Here is a 23780-nt window from a genome sequence, read left to right as displayed (position 1 = left end):
GTGGAGGAAAGTCGATGAAAGGTTGGCGGCTGCGGAAACCCAGGGCGGGCAAGGAGGGTCCCTGGAGGTTGATTTTCCGCAACGGATCGGCTTTCCGAGGCGGCAGGTGCGTGGGTTCGAGGCAGGGCTCTGGGGCCGCTTTAGGCGAGAACCGGATGAAGCCCTGAATTCGAACTCGGGGGTTGGGCAGCGCTGGGCCTCAGCGCCCACGGTCTACCCGCGGCCCGGGCCTTATGTGCGCCTCAGCGAGGCCCAATTTCCACACAGCCGGTGCCTCGTTTCCAGCGAGCTGTCGGTGAGTCCCGGCGAGTCCCGACCCCTCTCTAGCCACGGCCTGACGGGCACAGTGTTGACCTCGTCCTCTGACCTCCGACCCCGCGCTGCGACCTCTCGTCGCCGGTCCCCTCGGAGCCGGGCGCGGTTTCCAGGGAACGCGTTTCCCGCCGCACCGTGGGCCGCCCGGACCGCGCAGGACGGGGCACCTTCCGGTGGCGGCGCGGAGCCCTGGGCCCGGCTGCGGCCCGGCGGCGGCCCCGGCGCTGTGCGCGCGTTCGCGGCGGCCCGGGAGCGGCAGGGGCCCCGGGCGGCGGCGAGGCCGGAGCGGGGCGGGCCCGGGACACCGGCTCCCGGCGCCCTCGGAGCCAAAGGCGCGCGGCGGACACGGCGGGGCCCTCGCGCGGTGAGGACGCGTAGGCGTGTGGGCTCCTGTCACTTCACATCGCGAACGCTGGCCGCCGCGTGGCTCTGGCCGAGTCTCGCGAGGGGCGCCCCTGTGGCGTTTCGAGCCAGCCGGGCCGCCTGCGGAGAGGGAAGCTCTGCCCTTCCCCTGGCCTGGCGCGGAGCCAGTTCTCCCGGGAAGGGGCCGGGGGTCCTCGCAGGGCCCGGCCGCGGCGTGACCCTGCCGGGGTCCGAACTTCACCGCAGGGCGGCCTGATCAGGGCCAGGCCCGTGGGGACGCTGGCGCCACGGTGTCTTCCCCCTTCACGCCACTCCTACCAGGCCGACATCGAGTCTCGCTCCCCAGGGAGGGTCAAGGTCCAGGGGTCCAGCGGCTGCCCCGAGGTCCGCTAGGAGGTGGCGGCACTGGAGTGGCCTTTCTCCAGCCTGCACCGACCCCGCCTTGAGTGCCCCTGCGTGTGACCAACGGTGGAACCGGAGCGGCCTTAGAGACTGACCGCTGCCTCTGAGTTGAGTCTTAAGCCCCTCGTTGGGCCTGGCTGAGCCCCCGGTCTGCGCCTTCCCCCAGCCTGGAGACGATGCCAAAGCTGCAGGGCTTCGAGTTCTGGAGCCGCACCCTGCGTGGCGCCCGCCACGTGGTGGCCCCCATGGTGGACCAGAGCGAGCTGGCCTGGAGGCTGCTGAGCCGGCGCCACGGAGCCCAGCTCTGCTACACGCCCATGCTGCACGCCCAGGTCTTCGTCCGCGACGCCAACTACCGGAAGGAGAACCTGTACTGCGAGGTGTGCCCCGAGGACCGGCCCCTCATCGTGCAGGTGCGCGGGAGGGGCTGTGGCGGCGGCAGCGGTTGGGTCCCGGGCCCTGGAATGCCTGGGGAAAAACCCTTCCCTCTGTGGCGGACATCACTTCCAGCCTTTCCAGACAGCTCAGTTCCAGGAGGAGAGGGAGAAGGTGGCACCAGGCGTGTAGAGTCCACATGGCCACAGCAGTGGTTCCTGTGGTGGAGCCAGGGCTGCCAGGTGCACCTCCCAGAATCCAACCCTATTCTCTAGGAGCTGGCTGAGGCAGCTGGGGTGCTGTGAGGTTCGCAGCCCTGCTGGGGCCTCTGGATTGCTGCTTCTCACACTCACACTCCCTCTTCAGAGCGAGTAGAGATGGCTCTGCTCTTCAGAAGTCAGTGATTGTGGCTTCTGCCACAGTTCAGAAAATCTGTAAATCCGGGTGGTTTGGGGACTCCTCCTGGCTTTGTCATAGTGTAAGCCTTCGCAGGACAGGGCACCCTCCTGCGGTGAACCTGGGCCCACACCCTCCTGGGGTCACACTGGACCTCTCGTAGGGCTGGGCAGCAAGGGACTAGCGCCTGGCTGGGTGCAGCGCTGACTCCTGCGTCTTCTCCAGTTCTGTGCCAATGACCCGGAAGTGTTTGTTCAGGCGGCTCTCCTGGCTCAGGATTACTGTGACGCCATTGACCTGAACTTGGGCTGCCCACAGATGATAGCCAAGAGAGGTGAGCTCCATGTGGAGCATGGGGGCACCCGGGGCAGGGGCCAGAGCCAGCTCAGTGCAGCCCCAGGTGTGGTGAGCTTGGAGGATGGCAGGCCTTGCCTCTGTCGTGACTGGCTCAGGCTGGAGCCAGCCGTTCTCTGTGCTCTGCCTCTGGAGGGTGGCTGTCCTCAGGCCTTCGGGGCTGGGGGCTGAGCCCTACTGGCTCTCCCTTCCCTCAGGGAGCTCCCTCTGCATAAACATGATTGCTGATACAGGGTCCCCGCCACCCCCTTGCACTGCTGTGTGTGGGGCTGAGCCTGTCTACCTCACTGGGCCCCTGAGGAGGTGTTACTTGGTCCCAGACCGTGGGGCGGTGGGGGTTCCATTCAGCACCTTCTGAGCTTAGGCAGCTGGGCAAATAGAGCCCCTGAATCTGATGCCGACAAACCACTGCTCTGACTGTCCCACTGCCCCAACTAGAGACACTGCTGGTTCTGGGGACCTACGTCCGGCCTGGCAGGGCAGCTTCTGGCCTGCATGGATGGAGGAGAGGGTGCAGAGGGGGTGCAAGGCCTCGGCTCCACCAGCCTTAACACAGGTGCCAGCCAGGCCATGCTTGCTCTTTGCAGGTCACTATGGTGCCTTCCTGCAGGATGAGTGGGACCTGCTCCAAAGAATGAGTGAGTTGGCTGGGTGGGTGGTGAAGGACCCCCAGAGACCCTCGAGAGGGACACATGGGCACTGTCTACTTGGTTGGGGCTTAGGAGAGGACAGGCATTGGCAGGAGCTCTCAGCATCACCCTGGGGCTTCCTGCTCAAAGCAGCCTCTCTGCTAGAAGGAGGTGGCTGTGAAGTTGCCTGTCCTGTGCCACCCACCCCTTAAAACCAGACAGTAGGTGCCAGGACAGAGTCCTTGCTCGGGCCCAGCCCCAGATGTCCTGGGAGATAAAGCTGGCCTCGGCCCTGCTTGTTTGAACTTGGAAGGGCTGGGGGAATGGCGGAGGGAGCCTGCCCAGCAACCTGAGGGAGACACCCAGATGGTGGCCCAGGCTGCCTCCCAACCTCCCAGCAAAGCTGCCTGGACTCCGCTATCTGCGGGGCCCTGGGCTCTGGGGCTTGGCCGCTAAAGTGGGAACACCATGGCCCCCTCGGAAGCTGCCTTTCTTCTCCCCAGTTTTGCTGGCCCACGAGAAACTCTCTGTTCCTGTCACGTGCAAAATCCGTGTCTTCCCGGAGATTGACAAGACCGTGAGGTACGCCCAGATGCTGGAGAAGGCCGGTTGCCAGGTGAGCCCTGGTCTCGCGGAGGTGTCGTGGGCCTTGGCTGGGCCTTTGCGCAGAGGACACAGCTGAGGCTCTTCCTGTGTCCACTCAGACACTGTGCACTGTCGGCCTCATGGGGGCAGTGGCCCTCCTGACTGGCCTGCCCCCACTGACTCTGAGTGCCACCACCCCAAGCCCAGGCCTTCGCAACATAAACTGCTTTCCTGGCTCCAGAGTTTTGTCCCTGTGGATAGAGTAATGTCAGCATCTCTACCATGTTTCTAGCGTCACAGAGGCCGGCAGGGCCTCCTTTGGGGATACTCAGCATCCAGTCTCCCTAGAGGGTCAGGAAGGGGCCAACAGGCTGTCAGCAGAGCTGCTCCCCTGCCTGGGTCCCCTGCACACCGAGCCTGGCCTAGGGCAGGCCTGGATGGGCTGCTGTCTCCAGGGGTGCCCCTCAAGACACTCAACCTTCTGAAGGCAGACAGCAACCCTGGTGACCCAGGGATGAGCTTGCACAGGGGCTGCTGGGCCCAGGCCCCACTTTCCCCCTGTGCCCCACCAGCCTGGAGCTAGTCCCTCCACACCTTTGGCCTTGGGCAGTGGGGATGCTGCCACTTCCTGGCCTGACTCTTGCATGGGCCTGGGCAGCACATGCAGCCTGAGGCTCCCACAGAGTGCAGAGCCTTTGGGGCAGGCCCCAGATGGTCTTTCCTCAGCCCTGCTTCAGGAGCTGAGATGGTGAGGGAAAGGTCCCTGGAGTCGGGCATGGGGCACAGGGCTTGGAGGGGCAGAGGGGGCTCGGAGGGGTGGAGTGGGGGCAGAGGGGGCATGGAGGGGCGGAGGGGCCTGGAGGGGCGGAGGGGGCTCTGCGGGGTGGAGCGGGGGCAGAGGGGGCATGGAGGGGCGGAGGGGGCTTGGAGGGGCGGAGGGGCCTGGAGGGGCGGAGGGGGCTCTGCGGGGTGGAGGGGGCTTGGAGGGGCGGAGGGGCCTGGAGGGGCGGAAGGGGCTCTGAGGGGTGGAGGGGCTTGGAGGGGTCAAGCGACGGCTGGTCTGTCCTAGTTGCTGACGGTGCACGGGCGCACCAAGGAGCAGAAAGGGCCCCTGTCAGGCGCAGCGTCCTGGGAGCACATCAAGGCCGTGCGGTGAGTGGATGTGGGCGGTGGGTGGCACAGCCCTCAGTCCTTGGGGCTTTGCTAGAGGGTCCAAGCTCCACACCGCAGGGTGCTCGGCTCACCTGATGCCCGTGACCACTGAGGGGGCTAGGGCCGTGGCTGGGGGCAGCATCGCCTGGGAGCAGAAGCTCCCTGCCAGGATGGAGTCAGGGCTGTCCGGGGCCTGGTGGTGTGCTGGGCAGGTGGAGGGACAGGTGTTTCTCTGTCAACAGGAAGGCTGTGGCCATCCCTGTGTTTGCTAATGGGAACATCCAGTGCCTGCAGGATGTGGAGCGCTGCCTCCGGGACACGGGTGTGCAGGGCGTCATGAGTGCAGGTGGGCAGGGCCCGGGACAGCAGCTGGGGCCCCATGCACAAGGCCTGATGCCACCACCCAGGTCGGTCCTTCCCAATGCCTACTGCCCTCCCCACCGCGCTGTTCGCAGATGGTGTTCATCAATCCCAGTCTGCTCTGAGGGGCCTGACCTGGCCTTGTCCCTTGTGAGGTGGCACAGGAGGGTGTCCTGAGTGTCCAAGTCTTTCCTATGCCATCCACCTGGAGCAGCCCTTGAGGCGTCCTTCCTCCCCTTCCTCCCACAGAGGGCAATCTGCACAACCCCGCTCTGTTTGAGGGCCGGAGCCCTGCAGTGTGGGAGCTGGCCGAGGAATACCTGGACATCGTGCGAGAGCACCCCTGCCCGCTGTCCTATGTCCGGGCCCACCTCTTCAAGCTGTGGCACCACACGTGAGTCGCCCCCTAAGGCGGAAGCCACGTTGGGGGGTTGCCCAGGCAGATACCGTCAGAGCCCACCTGGGGCATTTAGCAGGTTTTGTCAAAACAACTTGCTGCTAAGTCAGGTCTTGAGGGGCTGGGGTGACTTAGGAGTGGAGTTGGACAAGAAGAGACACAGGTCCCTGTGTGCCCAGTGCTCAGCCTGGGGCCTGATGGTGGAGCCGGGAGCCCAGCCTGCATGACGGGGCCTCTGTCTCAGGCTGCAGGTGTACCAGCAGCTGCGAGAGGAGCTGGCCAAGGTGAAGACCCTGGAGGGCATCGCTGCCGTGAGCCAGGAGCTGAAGCTGCGGTGTCAGGCAGGCGCTGGGGCTGGTGGGAGCCTGGCCTTGCGGGGGGTGAGGGCCAGGGGCCATGACCAGGGCCTTGGGCTTTTGCAGGAGGAGATATCCAGGCAGGAGGGAGCGAAGCCCACCGGCGACTTGCCCTTCCACTGGATCTGCCAGCCCTACATCCGGCCGGGGTGAGAGCCCAGCCAGCCCTGGGCAGTGATGTGCGCCAAGGTGTGGGCTCTACCCTGTGCCCACAGTGCTGCGCCTGCGCCGCTTGTCCTCAACCATTATGGCCAGTCAGCTCCTGCCCGAGGGAAAGGAGGAGGGAGGTTTCAGCTCCAAGCAGCACACACCTGCCATGTGCCCCTCGGTGTCCTAGGTGGCGGGTGCTGGTGACTCAGCTGTATCCTCCCTCAGTGGACACTGAGATTTTAAATCTTTTCTTCCATAAGATACTTCTCTGAGCTCCTCTGATCCTGGAGTTGCCCGTGGGTCAGTAGCTTGACCCCAGCTTCTGCTGGGTTCTCAGAGGTGAGGCCATCTGTGGCCACAGCCCTGCCTGGAGCTGGTGGCTCAGAGCTCGGGGCTGCCCGAGCTGTGGACTCCATCTCGGAGGCCCCAGACTCCCTAGTGGCCACTTCTGAGTGGGCTGCGCACTGCCCATGCTCCTCACAGCAACAGCACTCACCATGGCCGCCTGGCGCCTCCTCACCCTGGGGCCCCACCCGGGCTCAGGCCCGTGTGGCTGTGGCTGCTGGCCTCTCACGGTGTCCTTGGGCTCCGCCCGCTGTCCTCCCCTCAGGCCCAGGGAGGGGAGCAAGGAGAGGGCGGGTGCACGCAGCAAGCGGGCCCTGGAGGAGGAGGAGTGTGGCACGGAAGTCCTGTCCAAGAACAAGCAGAAGAAGCAGCTGAGGAACCCCCACAAGACCTTCGACCCCTCTCTGAAGCGTAAGTGCTGCTTCTGCTGATGGGCCCGAGAGAGCCTCTTCATCACCCCCATCCTCCCTGTTGCCAGTGACAGGAACCTATACTTGGGGTCAGCAAGGCTCAAGGCCCAGAGCTGGAAGCAGATGCCTGGGGGCCTTGGCAGAGTGGTCAGCCAGACTTGGGGCCTGAGCACAGGGAACCTGTGCAGGCCACAGCCCAGGCATGTGGGACATGGGCTCAGTGAGTCAGATGGGGCTGTGGGACAAGCCCCTCAGCCAGGTGCCACCCAGGTGGCCACCGAGGGGCTTGTCTACAGCTCAGGGCCTCGGGTCCCTGCAGCTGTCCCTGCCCAGCCTCACACAGGACACCTGAGAGGGAGGCTGGGGTCCCCGTGAGTGTGTGCTGGGCCAAAGGTGCCAGCAGGGTGGGCTGGGAGAGATGGGATGAGGCTGCTCACCCCTCTCCTCTTGGCCACCAGCGGCAAGGCCTCAGCCCAGTGCCGTCTCCCCTGAGACCCCTGTGCCGTATCCTGGGCCAGCTCATCTGGGCCCTCAGCAGGTGGCAGCCTCCCAGATTTCTCTGACAGCTTTACAAGCTGCAGGGAAGACCAGCGATGACCCTGAAACCTTCCCATGTAACCCCCAGGGCGCTGGCCAGTCCACAAGCAGCTGCCACGTCAGCCCGGTGCCAGCAGTCCCCGCCTGCCACACTGCCCCCTAGGCCACCGCATGAGGCAGCTGGGAGAGGCAGGAAGTCAGTCTTTGGGTTGAATTCTTGATTTGACCCTTCTTGGCCCTTTTGCTTGGGAGACCTGGAACTGAAGGGCATGGAACCCCCCTTGGACCCTGTGGGCGGGAAAACAACTCCCCTTGTCCCTGCCTGGGGGTGGGACAGATGAGGCTGCTTGTCCTGCTGGGGCCCCCCAGACCACCTGCTTCGTGTCCGTTTCCTGCAGGATGGTGCCCCCCGCATCCCCTCACCCATTGCTCGCAGAAGGAAAAGCAGATGTGGCCAGCCTGTATCCTCTGCCCTCCCTGAGCCTCCTGGCCTGGCTGGCCACAGCTGGCACAGACGCTGTCAGCAGGCTCCATGCAGGTGGACGGGGCAGCCCCCACAGCCAGGCCACCCCGGCCCTCACTCACCAGCACCCTTTTGTTCTTTTCCTAGCAAAATATGCAAAGTGTGACCAGTGTGGAAACCCAAAGGTGAGTGGGTTCCGGCCACCAAGGCTTCAGCTCTGGTGGGTGGGCAGGGTGGTCTCCGCACTCGGGGTAGCAGGTCTGGTGCCCGCCCAGCTGGGTTTGCAGTGTGGCCCAAGGTGGCATGGATGCCTCAGGACGGCTCCTTGCTTCCAGCCAAGCCCCTGCCCAGGACTGGAGTGGGAATAAGTCTGGGTGGTTGGGTGAGGGAGAGGCACCTGGCTTGGGGGCGGTCCCCAGGGCTACATCCAGGCCGTGGGCATCTGGCAGAGACTTTCCCAGCGGGGCTGCTCCCCTGCTGGCCAGCCTGGCCCCAGGAGTGGTGCTGGCCACAGGCTCCCGAGCTTTCCTGTGCCCAGGGCAACAGATGTGTGTTCAGCCTGTGCCGCGGCTGCTGCAAGAAGCGAGCCTCCAAAGAGACTGCGGACTGCCCAGGTGAGGGCGCCTGCCCCCCGCCCCGCAGCAGGCAAACAGGCCCCTCCGCCTCCTGACCCCCCAACTCCTCTCACTCGCTCTGCCAGGTCACGGATTGCTTTTTAAAACCAAACTGGAGAAGTCTCTGGCCTGGAAAGAGGCCCAGCCTGAGCTGCAGGAGCCTCAGCCGGCAGCACCCGGAACACCAGGTGGCTTCTCCGAAGTCATGGGCAGTGCCCTGGCCTGACGGCCCAGAACCCCTACACCCAGGACTGCTGCTGGAGCCTGGACACGTCCTACTTAAGGAAACGCCTTTTACTCAGGGAATCTCCTGCTACTTAATGTGGAAAGACACGCCCATGCCCCCCTTTGGCCCACTCTGGGGCCTGGAGATGCTGCAGTGGGGAGCAGGCCCCAGGCTGGACCTGCCCTGTCCTCAGCACGCGTGTGCAAAAGCGAACAATAAATCATTTCAAAGATGCAAGAGCCCACAGCCTGTGACCACCGCCCCCCAGACTCACGGAGGCACGAGCCGGGGCAGGTGCGGTTGGGGCTAGTGGGGGCTTCTGAACAACTGGATACGACTAAGTGAAGGCAGCGCATGGGCATCTGTGCAGAGGGAAGTGGGGGCTTAGGTCCCCTCCCCGCCTCCCCTAGGCGCCTCCATAGGCAAGTGGCCAGAGCCTCCGGGAGCTTCCTGATGCCGCACAGCCTTGGAAGCACAGCCTGCGGGCCACAGTGGCCGCTGCTGGGGGCTATTGAGCCCGCGGGCCAGGCTGCCCATTTGTCTCACCAGGCCCTGCCTCCAAGCCCAGCCCCAGGGAGACAGCCCTCAGGAATTCCTGCACAGCAGGAAAGAACAGCCAAGGGCAACACTCAGTCTGCTCTTTAATGGATACCGCCCACTTGTCTGCACCTGACCAAGGCGGGAACAGGAGGGGTCTGGGAAGTGGGGCCGCTGCGCCTGGGTGCCGCACAGTCTGCTCCCTGGGGACGGAAACCCACAGGGTCGAGCTCTGCAGGCCTCTCCTTCCAGGAAGGGCCACAACTAGCAGCCGCCTGCCTCCCCAGCCCCAGCAAGGGCATGCAGGCTGGGGGGCACCCAGTGGCCAGGCCTCTTAGCTGGGCTGCAGGCAGCACTGAGCCGCCTAGAGGTCAGGAGGTCCGTGGAGATCGGGAGGGGGTGCAGATGTCCTGGAGGCCAAGGTCCACCCCTCACATGTTGGTGCTCATCCGAGACTGGCTGTTGGCTGGAGTCAGCTCCCCCTGGCTCCCTTCTCTGGGCGGGGACTGCAGGGGAGACAAGCAGCAGTTCAGCCACCAGGCCCCACACGCTGTGCACCCACCCACTGACGCCTGCCCACCTTGACGTGGATCTGGTTGCGGAGCACAGCTGCCCGCAGCATCATGGCCTTGGCGCGGCGCTGGAACTCCTTGCCCATCAGCAGAGACTTCTCAAAGGTGGTGCTGCGCTGATCCACATCCCGGGCATAGAGGATCTGTGCAGGCACAGGCTCAGCGGGGCCCAGGCTCACCCCCAGCTGCCCCCACCACCCTGCAGCCCACAGCCACCTTGCTGTGCGAGTCCACGCGGGCACTGATCAGCCCCTCCAGGATTAGCTGTGTCAGCTCGTCCTCCAGGGCAGCCACTGTGGTGTTGAAGGCCGCCGCCATCCTATGCATGTCGGCTGACACGTAGGGACTGAAATACTGCAGGGCGGAGGGAAGTCAGCTCCACAGCCCCCTGTATGCCCACCTGCCGTGTGCCAGCCTGACCCCCACATTACCTGGATGAGGGCACGGTTGCGAATCTGGGTGTACAGGGTCCTGACGTGGGGAGCCAAATACATGTCCAGGAGCAGGTTGTCCTAGGGAAGGGGCTGGTGAGGACCAGGACAGGAGGCCAGGCAGAGCCCCACCTCAACCCCACCCCAGGCAGGACCCCACCTTCATCTCATCCAGCATCTTGAGGCATGAGGCGTACTTGGACTCGTAGAATTTGAAGATGATGTCTCGGACCTGCGGCTCCAGCTCCAAGAACAACTTGAAGGAGCTGGCGAGGCAGACCCCTCAGAGCTCTGTCCTCTGCCTGCCCCTCCCTCCAAGTGGCCAGTGGGACACCAGTCCCCAGACAAAACACCTGAGGAAACGGCAGGGCCAGGGGTCCGGGACGTGCAAGGCCAAAGCGGCAGCCATGGAGAGGGACAGGGACTGCCGGACCAGGGCACCCACCTACTGGAGATGACGTTGCGCTGCAGCTCCTGCCGGTCAAAGGTAGCCAAGGCGCACAGGCCACCGTAGATGGCCACGTTGCTGGGGGACAGCAGCTGAGGAGCAGAGACCTGGTGTCACAGAGAGTGAAGGGCCAGGCCGCCCCTGCCTGCCCATCACCCACTCAGAGAACGCCTAAGACCCCGTTTGTGAGAAACCTCACCCTCCTACAAAAGCAGCCCAACCCATGAACCCGTGCTCTGCCTCCCAAGTCCCCAAGAGGGCTCCTCACCTCAGGGAAGTCGCAGTGATCAAAGGAAGCCAGCAGGAGGCACTTGGCAGCCTGCTTGTACTTCCTGGCAGCCAGCTCCGCCAAACCTAGTGGAGGGAGCCGGGGGCAGCGGGGAGAGGGGGTGAGACCCAGAGCCTGGGGACCAGGGAGAACGCGACCACCAGCCGGCTTGCTGGCCTCTCCTGCCCCAGGAACTGTTCCTCAGTGCTGGGCACAGATACCCTAATCATGTGTGGAAACAGCCCCGCCAGTGCCAAGCAGGTTCCCCGAAGCCAGGCGTGCAAGGAAGCTTTAGGTGCTAGCATGGCTGCAAAGGACACCCGGGCTCAGAGCAGCTCGGGCTGGCAGACCTGCCTCAGGCCCACAGTGACAGCAGCCAGACCCTGACCACACATTACCCACTGGCTTCCCCAGGGCAGACTTTAGGTGCCACCTACACCCGCACATGTGCCCCACAACATCCTGCGCCCTGCCAGGGAAGGTTTCCCTGGCTGAGGCAGGGACCAGCCTACTGCCCTGGGCTGGAAGAGCAACACACACTGAACGTGGGGCCAGCTGGGCATGACCCAGGCCCTCACCTGCGGCACACTTGAGCTTGGTGAGGATGGCCTGGGTCTGGCTGTCACGCTCTCCTCGCTGCTGTTGGGGGAAGCCACATGCGTGAGGCCCACGCCCCACATTTCCTGGAGCTCAATGCCCAGCCCCCAGAGAGGGGATGAAGGCAGATTCAGATTTGGGGGAGAATGAGGTGGGGGAGGATAGGAGGGGCCAGCAGTGGTCAGCAATCCTGGGGCAAGGTCTCTGAGGAGGTGGCCCGTACCTCAGCAATCTCCGGGGTAGACTCAGCCTTGCTGACATAGCTAAGCACATGAGACCAATTCTGTAAGTAGACGCTGACCTGGTGGACAAGGGGGCAGGGCCAAGTGAGCCTAGGCGCTCCGATGGCCCAGCCATGCTGCCCCCAGCCGAGGCAGGCCGACCTTGATGACGTTGAGGCACATGTTGATGACGTGCTTGGCGCTGGTGCAGTAGTCCCGGGCCCGGGAGTAGCACTTGAGGGCGTTGCTGAGGTCCCCACAGTCCAGGTAGTGGTCGCCCAGGTCGTCGTGGCCGCGCCGGATGCTCTCCTTGATGGAGTTGCCTTTGTAGTTCTTCAGGTCCGTGTCCAGCTTCTCCAGCTTCAGCAGGGCCTTCTTCCGCGTGGCCTCCACCCAGGCCGTGTCCAGGGGTGGGGGCTCCACGCCACTCTCAGGGATGGCGTCGGGTGCGTTCTGCAGCTCCCTGAGAGAGGACCTGGCCATCAGGATGGTGACGGTCACAGGGGCCAGGGAGGAGGGGAGGAAGCCGCCAACCTCAGGCTGCCCTCAAAGGCCCAACTGGCACACAGGTGGGCACCTCCCACTAGCCTCAAACCCCACCTCCAGGGACCAGTCTGCACCAGGGACACAGAGAGAACTGCTGCCCCCAGGAGCCTGCAGCCAGGTGGGGAAGCCAGCAGGGAGGCAGCCCCTGAGCCACAGTCTCCAACAGCTCCCCTTGGAATCAAATCCCTGCGTGCACACACACAGGGCACTTCTACTCCTGGCCAAGAGACAGCGAGAAATCTACCTGCCCAACTTCCCAGCGCAGGGGTGGAAGTTGCAGGACACAGGAAGGGGGCCCAGCCCCAGGCACCTGTTCCCTTGGTGGCCTCTACTTCCTCTTACCAAGCCCCTGGCCTCACCTGGTGGCCTCTGAGAGCTTGCGGTGGATTTCCTCATACATGTCCACATTAAAGGTTCTCTGCACGAAGGACAGGGCCATCTTCAGGGCCTCCACCCGCAGCGTGGGGCAGTGATCAGCAATGAACTGCAGCCGTTCGATGCGCATCAGGCCGCTGTAACTGGCTGCATACTGCTCCAGATCCTGGGAGCGGGTGCACACCAGGGTCAGGCAGGGTGTGAGGTGGGACCCTGGCCCCAGGCCCTGAGGGTCAGGAGTCGGGGCCTGACTGTCCTAGCCAGAATGTCACCCTGGGCCCATAACCGGAACCGGGCATGGGGGCGAGACTGACTGCTGGTCCAGGCCCTGCAGAGACCCCTGGGGTGGGCCCGGGGTAGGAGCCTTGGGAGTGGGCTCTGCACTGGGGGGGTTTCGGGAAGGGACACTGACTGCTGGTCGCTAGGCTGAGCGGGGAGGAGACCTGCCCTGGCTTCTCCATCAGCAGTGTCTGAAGCTGGGCTACAAGCCTCACATGAGTGAGCGATCAGAAATCCTGATGGTTTTCGCATCAGGAAAAGAGAACAGAGATCACTGAGGAGGATCATTCTACCTGCTGTGCAGGCTGCAGTGGGGAGTCTGCCCTGGACCCCCCAGTAGGACTGAGACACCCAATGTTCCCCCACTGGGCTCCGTACCAGGCTGGGGTTCTCCACCACGTAGTTGACGTCGGGTGCATTCTGCGGGTCTTCCTGGGGGTCCACGTCGATCTGCATGGGCTCCACAGCCCCCTGCAACATGGGCCAGGCACCTGGCACCTCGTCCTGGGGACTGCCCCAGGAGGGCGAGAGACCTGCACTCTTCTCTGAGGTCAGCTCCGCCCGAGATCTTCCAGGCCAATCGGACCCCACTCCCGCCGCTGCTGTCCCCCAGGCGTGCCCTCCCAGTCACCCTCGCCCCCAGCCAGGCTCCTGTGCCACCACATCAGGGAGGGGTCTCCTCACAAGACTCTAAGGCTCAGAAGCAGAAACCCCTCGCCTGATTCTAGTCGCTCGTCTCTGAAAGCCAGAAAGCAGACACGGGACAACCAACTACACAGGGACCGAGAGCCCCTACACGTTCCCAGCCACCATCCTGATGCAGTTTCCTCCAAGCCACGGAGAAGAACGGGACGCCACCTCAACCCCAGGAGGCAGGAGGACCAGCCCCCGGAATCTGTCCGGAGCAGCAATACTGGGCTGAGAATCAAGCCACAGGGTTGGGAGAAGGGGAAAAGAGTCATCTCAGGGAGCCCCACGGCCCCCAGCTGGGAGACACAGAGGAGCCAGGACCTCGGCTTAAAGCAGGCTAGAAAAGCCGCCATGCCGGGCACCCGCCGGACCCGTGGGCCTCCCGCGCTCCTTTGGGAAAAGCACCAAGAGCTCGGCTCCCTCCGCAGGCCCCGGGCCCACCGGGGCACCCTCCCCTCCTGCGCTTGGCACTGCGTCCCTGTCCTCGGCCGGCAGAGCAGCAGGGGCCCAGCCACAGCAGGGGCGGCCGGGGCCCTGCTCCCCCCTCCCTCGCTCGGGGGTCCCTGTCCTGGAAGGTACCTCGTAGAGCAGCGTACAGGCCGACAGGCTGGCGCTCAGGCTGAAGTCCCCGGCCGTACCGGGCAGGAGGAGGTCTGACCTACTGCTGTGAGGGGTGCAGTACAGATCTGTCACTGACGAGGAGGCCGAGCTGGGGGCCGAGCTATCCCTCATTCTGTCCTGACTTTCTGCACCCCCCGACCCTGACACAGAGCTGGCTGGCTGCTGAAGGGAGAAAGAGCGTTAGCGTCGGGGCGGCCGGGAACCTCTCCCGTGAGCTGCTGGGAGGGGAGGCGGGGCGGGCGCGGCCCGGCGGCCCCCGACCGCAGCGCGCAGCCACGGCGGAGACGCGCCCTCGGCCCTGCAGCCCCCGACGCCGCTGCCCGCGGAGACCCCGCACGGAGCGCGCCCGGTCGACTCCTGGCGCAGGCCCCGCGCCCCTGCTCGACCTCAGCCCGGCCCCAGCGGCGGGGGGCGCGGGGGCGCGGAGGCCTGGTGCGGCCTCGGCTCGTTACCTGCAAGTTAAACACCTGAACCGGCAGCGGCATCTTGCACCCACCCCGCCGCGGCGTGCGGTCCACTTCCGGGGCAGCGGAGCCGTCGCTTCCGGGGCGCGGGGCGGGGCGGGACCACTGCGTTCTTAAAGGGGCCGCCGCCCACCCACGGCTCCGGCCCGGTTCTCGTCTCCCGGCGCCGGGGGTCCCGGCGGTCGCATGAGCCGCGCGCGTGGGGCGCTGTGCCGGGCCTGCCTCGCGCTGGCCGCGGCCCTGGCCGCGCTGCTGCTACTGCCGCTGCCGCTGCCCCGCGCGCCCGGCCCGGCCCGGACCCCCGCCCCGGCCCCGCGCGCGCCCCCGTCCCGGCCCGCCGCCCCCAGCCTGCGGCCAGACGACGTCTTCATAGCCGTCAAGACCACCCGGAAGAACCACGGGCCGCGCCTGCGACTGCTGCTGCACACCTGGATCTCCCGGGCCCGCCGGCAGGTGCGCCGGACCCCGATCGCAACGGCGAGCCCCACGCCCACCCTCCCCGGATCCCAGGGTCTAGGCCCGGCCCGAGCCCCCGGAGGCTCCGCGCGGGGCGGGTCGGTCCCCAGCCTGGGCAGCGCCCCCGACGCCTCATAGGTTGTTTCTCCCCCCAGACGTTCATCTTCACCGACGGGGACGACCCTGAGCTCGAGCTCCAGGGTGGTGAGTGTCCCCCAGCCCCGGCGCCCGCGGGACCTGGCCCCCGAGACCCCCGAGCCGCGGCCACTGCGCTGCTGTGGGTGCCCCTCTCTGTCGAAGCTCCGGAGGCCCGGGTAGGCCACGACGCTGCCCAAGTCACACGGCCTGCGGAGGGCACACCCTGCCAGCCAAGCTCTGCTGCCCACCAGCCTCTCACACTGGCTGCTTCCCAGGGCGTGGGGCTAGTGCCACGTCCCCTGAAGAAGCTCCAGCAGGGAACCCGCCCTTCCAGGCCAGGTCAGGACGAGCTGCCTCCGTCCTGTTTCCTTTCAAGAGATCCCAACTGATGGCGTCTGCTTCAGCCTCGGGGGCACCAGCAGGGTCAGCCCGTGAGGGCTAGGGCTGTGGTTGGACCCAGGCAAGGAGTCCAGGCATGTCAGACAGCCACATGATGCCCTGGCCCTTGGGGGCAGGTGGGGCACAGGCCTTATCCTGACTCCTGTGCCAGACTCTATCTGCGTGCTTCCCCTGTCTCCGACTTGCAGGTGGTGGCCGTGTCATCAACACCAACTGCTCGGCCGTGCGCACCCGCCAGGCCCTCTGCTGCAAGATGTCCGTGGAGTACGACAAGTTCATCGAGTCTGGGCGCAAGTACGCGGCACTGACCCGACCCACGGAGAGCCCAGAGCCAAGCTGGGTGGGGACCTCCTGTCCAGCTGTGCCAGGCCCTCATGCCCAGGACTCCCCTTGCCCACAGGTGGTTTTGCCACGTGGACGATGACAATTATGTGAACCCCAGGAGCCTCCTGCACCTGCTCTCCAGCTTCTCACCCAGCCAGGACGTCTATCTGGGGCGGCCCAGCCTGGACCACCCCATCGAGGCCACCGAGAGGGTCCAGGGTGGCAGAACTGTGAGTGCCAGAGCAGATTCCTTTCTTGATGCCAGCCCAGGAGGCACAGCAGAGGGCGTGGAAAGCTGGCTTGAGAAGGGCATAGGGCTGGGGGCCCAAGCTGATCCACCCAGGTAGTTTGCACGTGGTGTTTCAGGAGCAGGCCAGGAGGCCCTCATTGTACTGGGCAGAGAGGGGGTGTCTGGACCAGGTGGGGAGGGTCTGCAGGCCACGGATCAATGGCCTGCAGAAGCCCCCGGCCCCTCTTACCCCAGGAAACTTCTGTTACCTGAGTGGGATCTCCTAAGGGGCAGCTTAAGAAAGATGCCTGGGGAGTCCCATGAAGAGTCAGGGGTGAGAAGCCCTGTCCCGGAAGCTCTGACTGGCGCCCCATCCCCAGGTGACCACGGTCAAGTTCTGGTTTGCTACTGGTGGGGCCGGGTTCTGCCTCAGCAGAGGCCTCGCCCTCAAGATGAGCCCGTGGGCCAGGTGAGTAGGGGTTCAGCTGCCTGGGCTGGGAGGCGGAGGCTGAGACCTGAAAGCTGCTGACCGGCCTCCCCCCAGCCTGGGCAGCTTCATGAGCACGGCTGAGCAGGTGCGGCTGCCGGATGACTGCACGGTGGGCTACATCGTGGAGGGGCTTCTGGGCGCCCGCCTGCTGCACAGCCCCCTCTTCCACTCCCACTTGGAGAACCTGCAGAGGCTACCGCCAGACACCTTGCTCCAGCAGGTACCGGCGCCACTCTGCGTCCTTCTGCCACGTGGGCTTTGCCTCACCCTGACTCCCCCAGGGGCCCCACTGCCCTGGCCTGATGCCCGGCTGAGCAGGCAGGTGGGATTTGCATGTGGCTGGGGGTGGACTCTGGAAAGGCCCGTTGGTCTGCTGGATACAGGGTCTTCAGGTACAGAAGGGGTGTGGGCGTGGTGTCTGGGGTGGAGGGACGAGGGAAGAAGCACAGTTCTCGGGCCAGGGAGGCCCCATGCCAGCTGGGCAGTGGGCGTGGTCTGTGTGCTGATGGGGACTCGAGCAGGTCCCATCACGTGGAGCAGGGACGGAATGAGGGTCAGCTTTGCTCTGGAGGTTTCAGATCCCTCGCTCCTGTCCCCCAGGCTCCGCCTGAGGTGTCCCCCACTCAGCTCATGGCACCCTTCAATGCTGTTCCCAAGCCTGGCCTCCCTGAGGACTTGGGGAGAAGTGGGTGGGCAAGGGGGCTGTAGCAGGGCTCCTGGCCGGGGGAAGCATGGCCCGAGACCAGACCAGGCCACACTCTCTGCCCACACCGTTCTCTCCCAGGTTACCTTGAGCTATGGGGGTCCTGAGAACCCACATAACGTGGTGAACGTGGCTGGAGGCTTCAGCGTGCAGCAGGACCCCACACGGTGAGTGGGCAGTGGTATGGGCAGGCCCTCAGCCCCACAGGGGCTCTGGCATCAGCACGCCCACCGACAGCCCTGACCTCCACTGCTCTCTCCACCCACAGCCCTGACCCCCACTTCTTCCTTCCCCAGGTTTAAGTCTGTCCACTGCCTTCTCTACCCAGACACGGACTGGTGTCCCAGGCAGAAGCAGGGTGCCCCGATCTCTCGGTGACACCAACCATCCCTGACCCAGGGCTGCCTCGCTCTGTCCCAGGTGCAGGGAGCTGGAGCCCCCCATGGCCTCAGTGGACTCCCTCAGGTGCCATGGCCATACCAGTGAGATGCAAGCACCTGGCACACCCTCTGGCACTATAGCCTGCAGCCCCCGTCTCTCAGCCCCCGGTGGACTGCAGTGATGGGTGTTTTGGGAGAACAAAGACAGCCAGGCTGAGGGCCGGGGCCGCAGTGCCCCTCCCACTGACCCAGCCTCAGAGTTGATCCCACGGCAACAGGCGTCCACCCCAGCACCTGGGCACCTGGGAGGGAGCTGCCATCCAGGCTCCATTACCTGTTGCTGAAGGCGGGTGCCAGGCTGGCTAGGTGCCAAGAAGCAGGCTCCAGATCAAGGTCCTGGCCCAGCCACAGCCATGGCAAGGGCTTAGCCTGGCAGGCTTTGTGGGGGATGCTGCCCTCTCTGCTGCAGGCTGGGTGCACAGCCGGGCACCGCAGTGGGACTCAGGCCTGGGAAGGTCATGCTCTCAGCCAGAGCTTTGCTCCCAGCCCAGGTGCCTCATTCGGAGGCCTCTTGACTGGGACCACAGAGGTGTTTCTCTGCTCTGACTTGTGGCTCAGGACTCCTTCCTGGGTCATGCTCCCGCCCCACTGTGCCTGGGCCCGTCAACAGCAGGAGCCTTTTGTTTGGGGCCCCCTGGGGTGAGACTGCCCCTGACTCGCCCATCCCAGCAGACCCACCTCCCCGCCTGCTGCCTTCCCTGGAGGGAAACGGGCCAGGGGCCATCACCTCCCCTCCGCCTCCTGCTTTGCTGTTGCCGAGCGCGAGTAAAGGCTTTGTTCTTACTCCACACGGCTCCTGTCTTAATCACCCACCAGCCCAGCTCTCCTCGGGTCCCTGCCGTGCCCCCTCCTCCCCCAGGAAGGCTCTGTCCCAGGCAGGGCTATATCCTTGCCGTCCTGCCCACCCAGCCTTGAACCTACTAGATTCTTCTTTGGAAGCCAAAGCCTCCAGCAGGGGTGGCATGTGGGGGTCCTGCCGGGAGAGATGGACACTGGACGCTGCCCTGAGAGGCCGCCTTCCTGAGCGTCATGTTTGCCTTCTCATGTGTGTTGTGTGGAGCCAGGTGCACGTGGGCGTGTATGAGGGTGGGTGTGCATGGCCGTGTACACAAGGCTGAGTGGACACATGGAGAGCGAGTGTGTACGTGCATATAGGTGAGTATCTACCCATGTGTGTGTCTGTGTGCATCAGTGGGTATGTGCGTGGCAGTGTCTGCATGCGTGGGTGTGTGCACTTGTACATGGGTGTATGGAGGGCAGAGAGGAGGCCCCACATAACCCGCGTGGAGTTGGCTGGTTTCTGTCTCAATTGTTCATGCTTAGCCTGGAGTAGAAGGGCACCCCAAAGAGACTTGAGGTTAATCATGATTGGGTCCCCAGGGCCTGGGACTGCCAAAAGCCCAGGGGCCTGGCTTTGTCCACTGCAGGCTCTGGGCTGGGAGAGGAATTCTGGGGTTCAGAACAAGTGTCAGGGGTGAATTTCAGCAAGTCCAAAACCTGCATTTCAACAGAAGCAAGAAAATAGCGAATTTTTGAAAGTTGCTGCAGAATTGTGGATGCCCCAAGAGAAGGTATCCCCTGTGTCTGTGGTGGGCGTCTGGCCACATGGCCTTGGGTCCTGCACGCTGGCTCCCCTGGATGCGGGGTTTGGGTGTTGCACACTCCTCTTCCTCTGACCTCATGGCCCTCCCTCCCTCCCAAGCCTGTACCACACGGGCCTGGTGTCCTTGGAGTGTGGGGAACGTGGACTAGAGTGCGTTCGCACCACCAGAAAGGGTGTCTAGGGACAAAGTGCTCCGAGTGGGTTTTTCCAGGGCATGAGGCTCTAGCAAATCTTGGTGGACACGTGCTTTCCAAGAGTCCAGCTTGCAGCTCCTCTGAGAAAATAATGTATCCGTTTCACCTCAACTCCATCAACACTAGTCTTAAAACCTAAAGCATGTTATTGCTGTCTACCTGAAAGGAGATGGTCGTTCATGTTTAAGCCACACTGAAAGGTTGCACAGTGCCCAGTCCGGGAGGTCACCGTGCTTCGTTTTTCCTCCCTTTTTTTTTTTTGTCTAAGTTCAGGTCCACGAGGTCCTGAGTCTTTTCTCCTAAACGATCAATTACGCTGCTCCCTTTTGTATTGTTGGGTTATGTTTATAGACATTTCAAACTAGCAGTTTTCCGCTTTGATTCAGATAACCATTCCCGGGCAGGGCCAGTCCCAGACTCAATGTTCTGGGAAGAGACTCTGGCTGTCCCAGGCCCGAGTCCCTGCTGGACCCATTTGGCTTCAGCTGCAGAGGGACAGCACAGACAAGGGTGAGAACTTAAAATTTAGGAGATGCCGTTTTGTTAATGGAGTTATTTATAGTCGGAAACTTTACATTAAAAAACAAGGCTGCTCTGGACCACGCTGCCTGTGGCATAGCCCTGCTCTGTGTGGAGCAGCTTAAAAATAATACCAAAATAGGCCGGGCACGGTGGCTCATGCCTGTAATCCCAGCACTTTGGGAGGCTGAGGCAGGTAGATCACAAGGTAAGGAGATCAAGACCATCCTGGCGAACCCGGTGAAACCCCACCTCTACTAAAAATACAAAAAATTAGCTGGGCGTGGTGGCGGGCGCCTGTAGTCCCAGCTACTCGGGAGGCTGAGGCAGGAGAATGGCGTGAACCCGGAAGGCGGAGCTTGCAGTGAGCTGAGATCCGGCCACTGCACTCCAGCCTGGGCGACAGAGCAAGACTCTGTCTCAAAAAAAATAATAATAATAATACTAAAATGAGTATACATGCTTGAGGGGGGGACACCCATTCTCTGTGATGTGTGCCTGTCACACTACACGCCTGTATCAAAACATCCCAGGTACCCCATAAATATACCTCCTATGTACCCACAAAAACTTTTAAAAATAATAAAATAATAATTGAAAAAGAGGCTAGGCATGGTGGTTCATGCTTATAATCCCAGCACTTTGCAAGGCTGAGATGGGAGGATCACCTGAACACAACCTGGGCAATTTAGCAAGACCCTATCTTTACAAAAAAAAAATTGATAATTAGGCACAGTGGTGTGTACATGAAATCCTAGCTACTCAGAAGGCTGAGGCAGGAGGATGGCTTCAGCCCGTGAAGTTGAGGCTACAGTGAGCTGTGATGGTGCCACTGCACTCCAGCCTTGTCAGTAATCAAAAACCTCCTGAATTCTACCAAACATTTAAAGAAGAACTGGCCGGGTGCAGTGGCTCATTCCTGTAATCCCAGCACTTTGGGAGGCGGAGGTGGTCGTATTATCTGAGGTCAGCAGTTTGAGACCAGCCTGGCCAAGCATGGTGAAACCCTGTCTCTACTAAAAATACAAAAATTAGCCAGGCATCTGTAATCCCAGCTACTCAGGAGGCTGAGGCACAAGAATCACTTAAACCCAGGAGATGGGGGTTACGGTGAGCCAAGATTGCACCACTGCACTCCAGCCTGGGTGATAAGAGTGAAACTCGGTCTAAAAAAAAAAAACTGGGCATGACGGCTCACGCCTGTAATTCCAGCACTTTGGGAGGCTGAGGCGGGAGGATCATGAGGTCAGGAGATCGAGACCATCCTGGCTAACACGGTGAAACCCATCTCTACTAAAAATACAAAAAAATTAGCCGGGCGTGGTGGCGGCGCCTGTAGTCCCAGCTACTTGGAAGGCTGAGGCAGGAGAACGGAGTAAACCCGGGAGGCGGAGCTTGCAGTGAGCCAAGATCGGGCCAGTGCACTCCAGCCTGGGAGACAGAGTGAGACTCTGTTTTTTAAAAAAATAATAATAATAATGAAAAGGAAATCAGGAGATTCACAAATATGTGAAAATTAACCAACCTGCTCCTAAATAACAAATGGGTCAAAGAAAATGGGACAAGAAAAAATAGAAAACCCTCTGAGGTGATGAGAACAAAAACACAGGCGCGTACGGGATACAGCAAAAGCAGAACTTCCAAGGAAATTTTGGCTGCAAACGCCTGTATTAAAAAAGAAAATCTTGGCCGGGCACCGTGGCTCAAGCCTGTAATCCCAGCACTTTGGGAGGCCGAGACGGGTGGATCACGAGGTTAGGAGATTGAGACCATCCTGGCTAACACGGTGAAACCCCGTCTCTGCTAAAAATACAAAAAACTAGCCGGGTGAAGTGGCGGGCACCTGTAGTCCCAGCTACTCGGGAGGCTGAGGCAGGAGAATGGCATAAACCCGGGAGGTGGAGCTTGCAGTGAGCTGAGATCCGGCCACTGCACTCCAGCCTGGGCGACAGGGCGAGACTCGGTCTCAAAAAAAAAAAAAAGAAAATCTCAAGTCAGTAACATAAACTTCCACTTTAAGAAACTAGAAACGAAGAGTAAACTAAACCAAAAGCTAGCAGAAACGAGGAAGCAATAAGGATTAGGCCAGAGATGAGTGGAGAATAGAAAAACAATTTTTAAAAACCTAAAAGTTGGTTATTTGAAAAGAGTAGGCTGGGCATGGTGACTCACACCTGTAATCTCAGAACTTAGGGAGGCTGGAGGCAGAAGGATCATTTGAGTCCAGGAGTTCAAGACCAACCTGGACGACATAGTGAGATCTTGTCTCTATTAGGAAAAAAAACAATTTTTTTTTTAAGAAAGAAGGAAAGAAAAGATTAGCAAAATTGACAACCTTTAGCTAGGCTGACCAAAAAAGAGAAAAACTGTGTGTGTGTGTGTGTGTGTGTGTGTGTGTGTGTGTGTGTGTGTGAGACAGAGAAAAACTGTATGTGTGTGTGTGCATGTGAGAGACAGAAAAAAAGTACTATAAGGAAATACTATGGATAATGATTTACCAAAACGTTAGATAACCTAGGTGAAATAGACAACTTCCTAGAAACACACAAGCTACCAAAACTGACTCAAGAAGGAACAGAGGCCAGGCATGATGGCTCACGCCTGTAATGCCAGCACTTTGGGAGGCTGAGGTGGGCAGATCACTTGAGATCAGGAGTTTGAGACCAGCCTGGACAACATGGTGAAACCCCCATCTCTACTAAAAATACAACAATTTACAGGCATAGTGGCTCAGGTCTGTAGTCCCAGCCAGTCGGGAGGCTGAGGCAGAAGAATTGCTTGAACCTGGGAGTTGGAGCTTGCAGTGAGCCGAGATTGCACCACTGCACTCCAGCCTGGGCAACAATGCAAGACTCCGTCTCAAAAATAAAATAAAATAAAATAAAAACAAGAAGAACTAGACCATCTGGATAGACCTATAACAATGAGATGGAATTAGTAATAAAAAAAATTATTCCCACAAAAACAAGCTTAAACTCAGACGATTTTGCTGGTGAACTTTACCAAGTTTTGAGAATTAACACAAACTTTTTTTTTTTTTTTTTTTTTGAGACGGAGTCTCGCTCTGTCACCCAGGCTGGAGTGCAGTGGCGCGATCTCGGCTCACTGCAAGCTCCGCCTCCCGGGTTCACGCCATTCTTCTGCCTCAGCCTCCCAAGTAGCTGGGACTACAGGCGCCCACCACCTCGCCCGGCTAATTTTTTTGTATTTTTTTTTAGTAGAGACGGGGTTTCACTGTGTTAGCCAGGATGGTCTCGATCTCCTGACCTCGTGATCCACCCGTCTCGGCCTCCCAAAGTGCTGGGATTACAGGCTTGAGCCACCGCGCCCGGCCAACACAAACTTTTTTAAAAAAGAAAAGAGAAGGGAACACTTTCCATTTCATACTATGAGGCCAATGTTATCTTGATACCAAAACCAGACAAAGGCATCACAAGAAAACTACAGACCTGTAGTTCTTATTAATATAGATGCAAAAATCCTCGACCAAGTACTAGCAAACTGAATCTAGCAACATAGAAAAGAATTATACGCCGTAGCCTAGTGGTATTTGTTCCAGGAATACAAGGTTGACTTAACACACAAAACTCAGTTAATGGGCCAGGCCAGGTGACTCATGCCTATATAATCCCAGCACTTTGGGAGGCCGAGGTGGGCAGATGGCTTCAACCCAGGAATTTGAGACTAGCTTGGGCAACATGGCAAAAAATACACACACACACACACACACCCCCAAACACCCAAATTAGCCAGACTTGATGGCACGCACCTGTGATTCCAATTAAGAGACTGAGGTAGGAGGATCAC

At 61.4% G+C, this 23780-nt stretch overlaps 3 protein-coding genes across 41 annotated transcripts; 2 read left to right on the top strand and 1 right to left on the bottom strand.

Annotated features, from left to right (window-relative positions):
- Positions 1 to 487: 487 nt before the first annotated feature.
- On the top strand, positions 488 to 12476 carry DUS1L (dihydrouridine synthase 1 like). 26 transcript variants are annotated; one of them, XM_045376414.3, is made up of 15 exons: positions 488 to 679; positions 1247 to 1493; positions 2077 to 2185; positions 2793 to 2843; positions 3338 to 3450; positions 4489 to 4571; positions 4814 to 4917; positions 5181 to 5325; positions 5573 to 5669; positions 5751 to 5833; positions 6445 to 6590; positions 7215 to 7322; positions 7737 to 7774; positions 8039 to 8203; positions 8290 to 12476. In XM_045376414.3, exons 2-15 carry the CDS (start codon positions 1257 to 1259, stop codon positions 8737 to 8739), a joined length of 1929 nt encoding a protein of 642 aa, XP_045232349.2. In that variant the 5' UTR covers positions 488 to 679; positions 1247 to 1256; the 3' UTR covers positions 8740 to 12476. The 26 variants fall into 26 exon arrangements, 16 of the variants coding, with proteins under 16 accessions (XP_045232349.2, XP_045232356.1, XP_045232357.1 ...); XR_012426358.1 differs by lacking the exon at positions 7215 to 7322 and having other exon boundaries at positions 5580 to 5669; positions 8128 to 8203; positions 8290 to 8663; XM_045376421.3 differs by lacking the exon at positions 7215 to 7322 and having other exon boundaries at positions 8128 to 8203; positions 8290 to 8663.
- On the bottom strand, positions 9054 to 14530 carry GPS1 (G protein pathway suppressor 1). 12 transcript variants are annotated; one of them, XM_045376425.2, is made up of 14 exons: positions 14467 to 14530; positions 13973 to 14176; positions 13082 to 13174; positions 12409 to 12590; positions 11666 to 11978; positions 11506 to 11583; positions 11264 to 11324; positions 10686 to 10771; positions 10415 to 10509; positions 10130 to 10235; positions 9970 to 10050; positions 9755 to 9892; positions 9547 to 9681; positions 9054 to 9472 (listed from the first exon to the last, which is right to left on the bottom strand). In XM_045376425.2, the coding sequence occupies exons 1-14, from the start codon at positions 14497 to 14499 to the stop codon at positions 9398 to 9400; spliced, it is 1680 nt and encodes a 559-aa protein (XP_045232360.1). In that variant the 5' UTR covers positions 14500 to 14530; the 3' UTR covers positions 9054 to 9397. The 12 variants fall into 12 exon arrangements, with proteins under 12 accessions (XP_045232360.1, XP_045232362.1, XP_045232363.1 ...); XM_045376427.2 differs by having other exon boundaries at positions 11264 to 11321; XM_045376428.2 differs by having other exon boundaries at positions 11666 to 11966.
- Positions 14531 to 14621: 91 nt separating this feature from the next.
- On the top strand, positions 14622 to 18445 carry RFNG (RFNG O-fucosylpeptide 3-beta-N-acetylglucosaminyltransferase). 3 transcript variants are annotated; one of them, XR_012426361.1, is made up of 8 exons: positions 14622 to 14931; positions 15090 to 15545; positions 15660 to 15765; positions 15872 to 16025; positions 16405 to 16493; positions 16569 to 16734; positions 17299 to 17384; positions 17514 to 18445. XR_012426361.1 is itself a non-coding variant. In XM_045376439.2 (8 exons), the coding sequence occupies exons 1-8, from the start codon at positions 14665 to 14667 to the stop codon at positions 17593 to 17595; spliced, it is 999 nt and encodes a 332-aa protein (XP_045232374.2). In that variant the 5' UTR covers positions 14622 to 14664; the 3' UTR covers positions 17596 to 18445. The 3 variants fall into 3 exon arrangements, 2 of the variants coding, with proteins under 2 accessions (XP_045232374.2, XP_073877086.1); XM_045376439.2 differs by having other exon boundaries at positions 15090 to 15138; XM_074020985.1 differs by lacking the exon at positions 14622 to 14931 and having other exon boundaries at positions 15355 to 15545.
- The last annotated feature ends 5335 nt before the right edge of the window (positions 18446 to 23780 follow it).

Source organism: Macaca fascicularis, chromosome 16 (assembly GCF_037993035.2).
Source record: "Macaca fascicularis isolate 582-1 chromosome 16, T2T-MFA8v1.1".
Lineage (NCBI taxonomy): Eukaryota > Metazoa > Chordata > Mammalia > Primates > Cercopithecidae > Macaca > Macaca fascicularis.
Note: the sequence above shows the minus strand (reverse complement) of the source record. Positions and strands in the feature narration are given on the sequence as shown.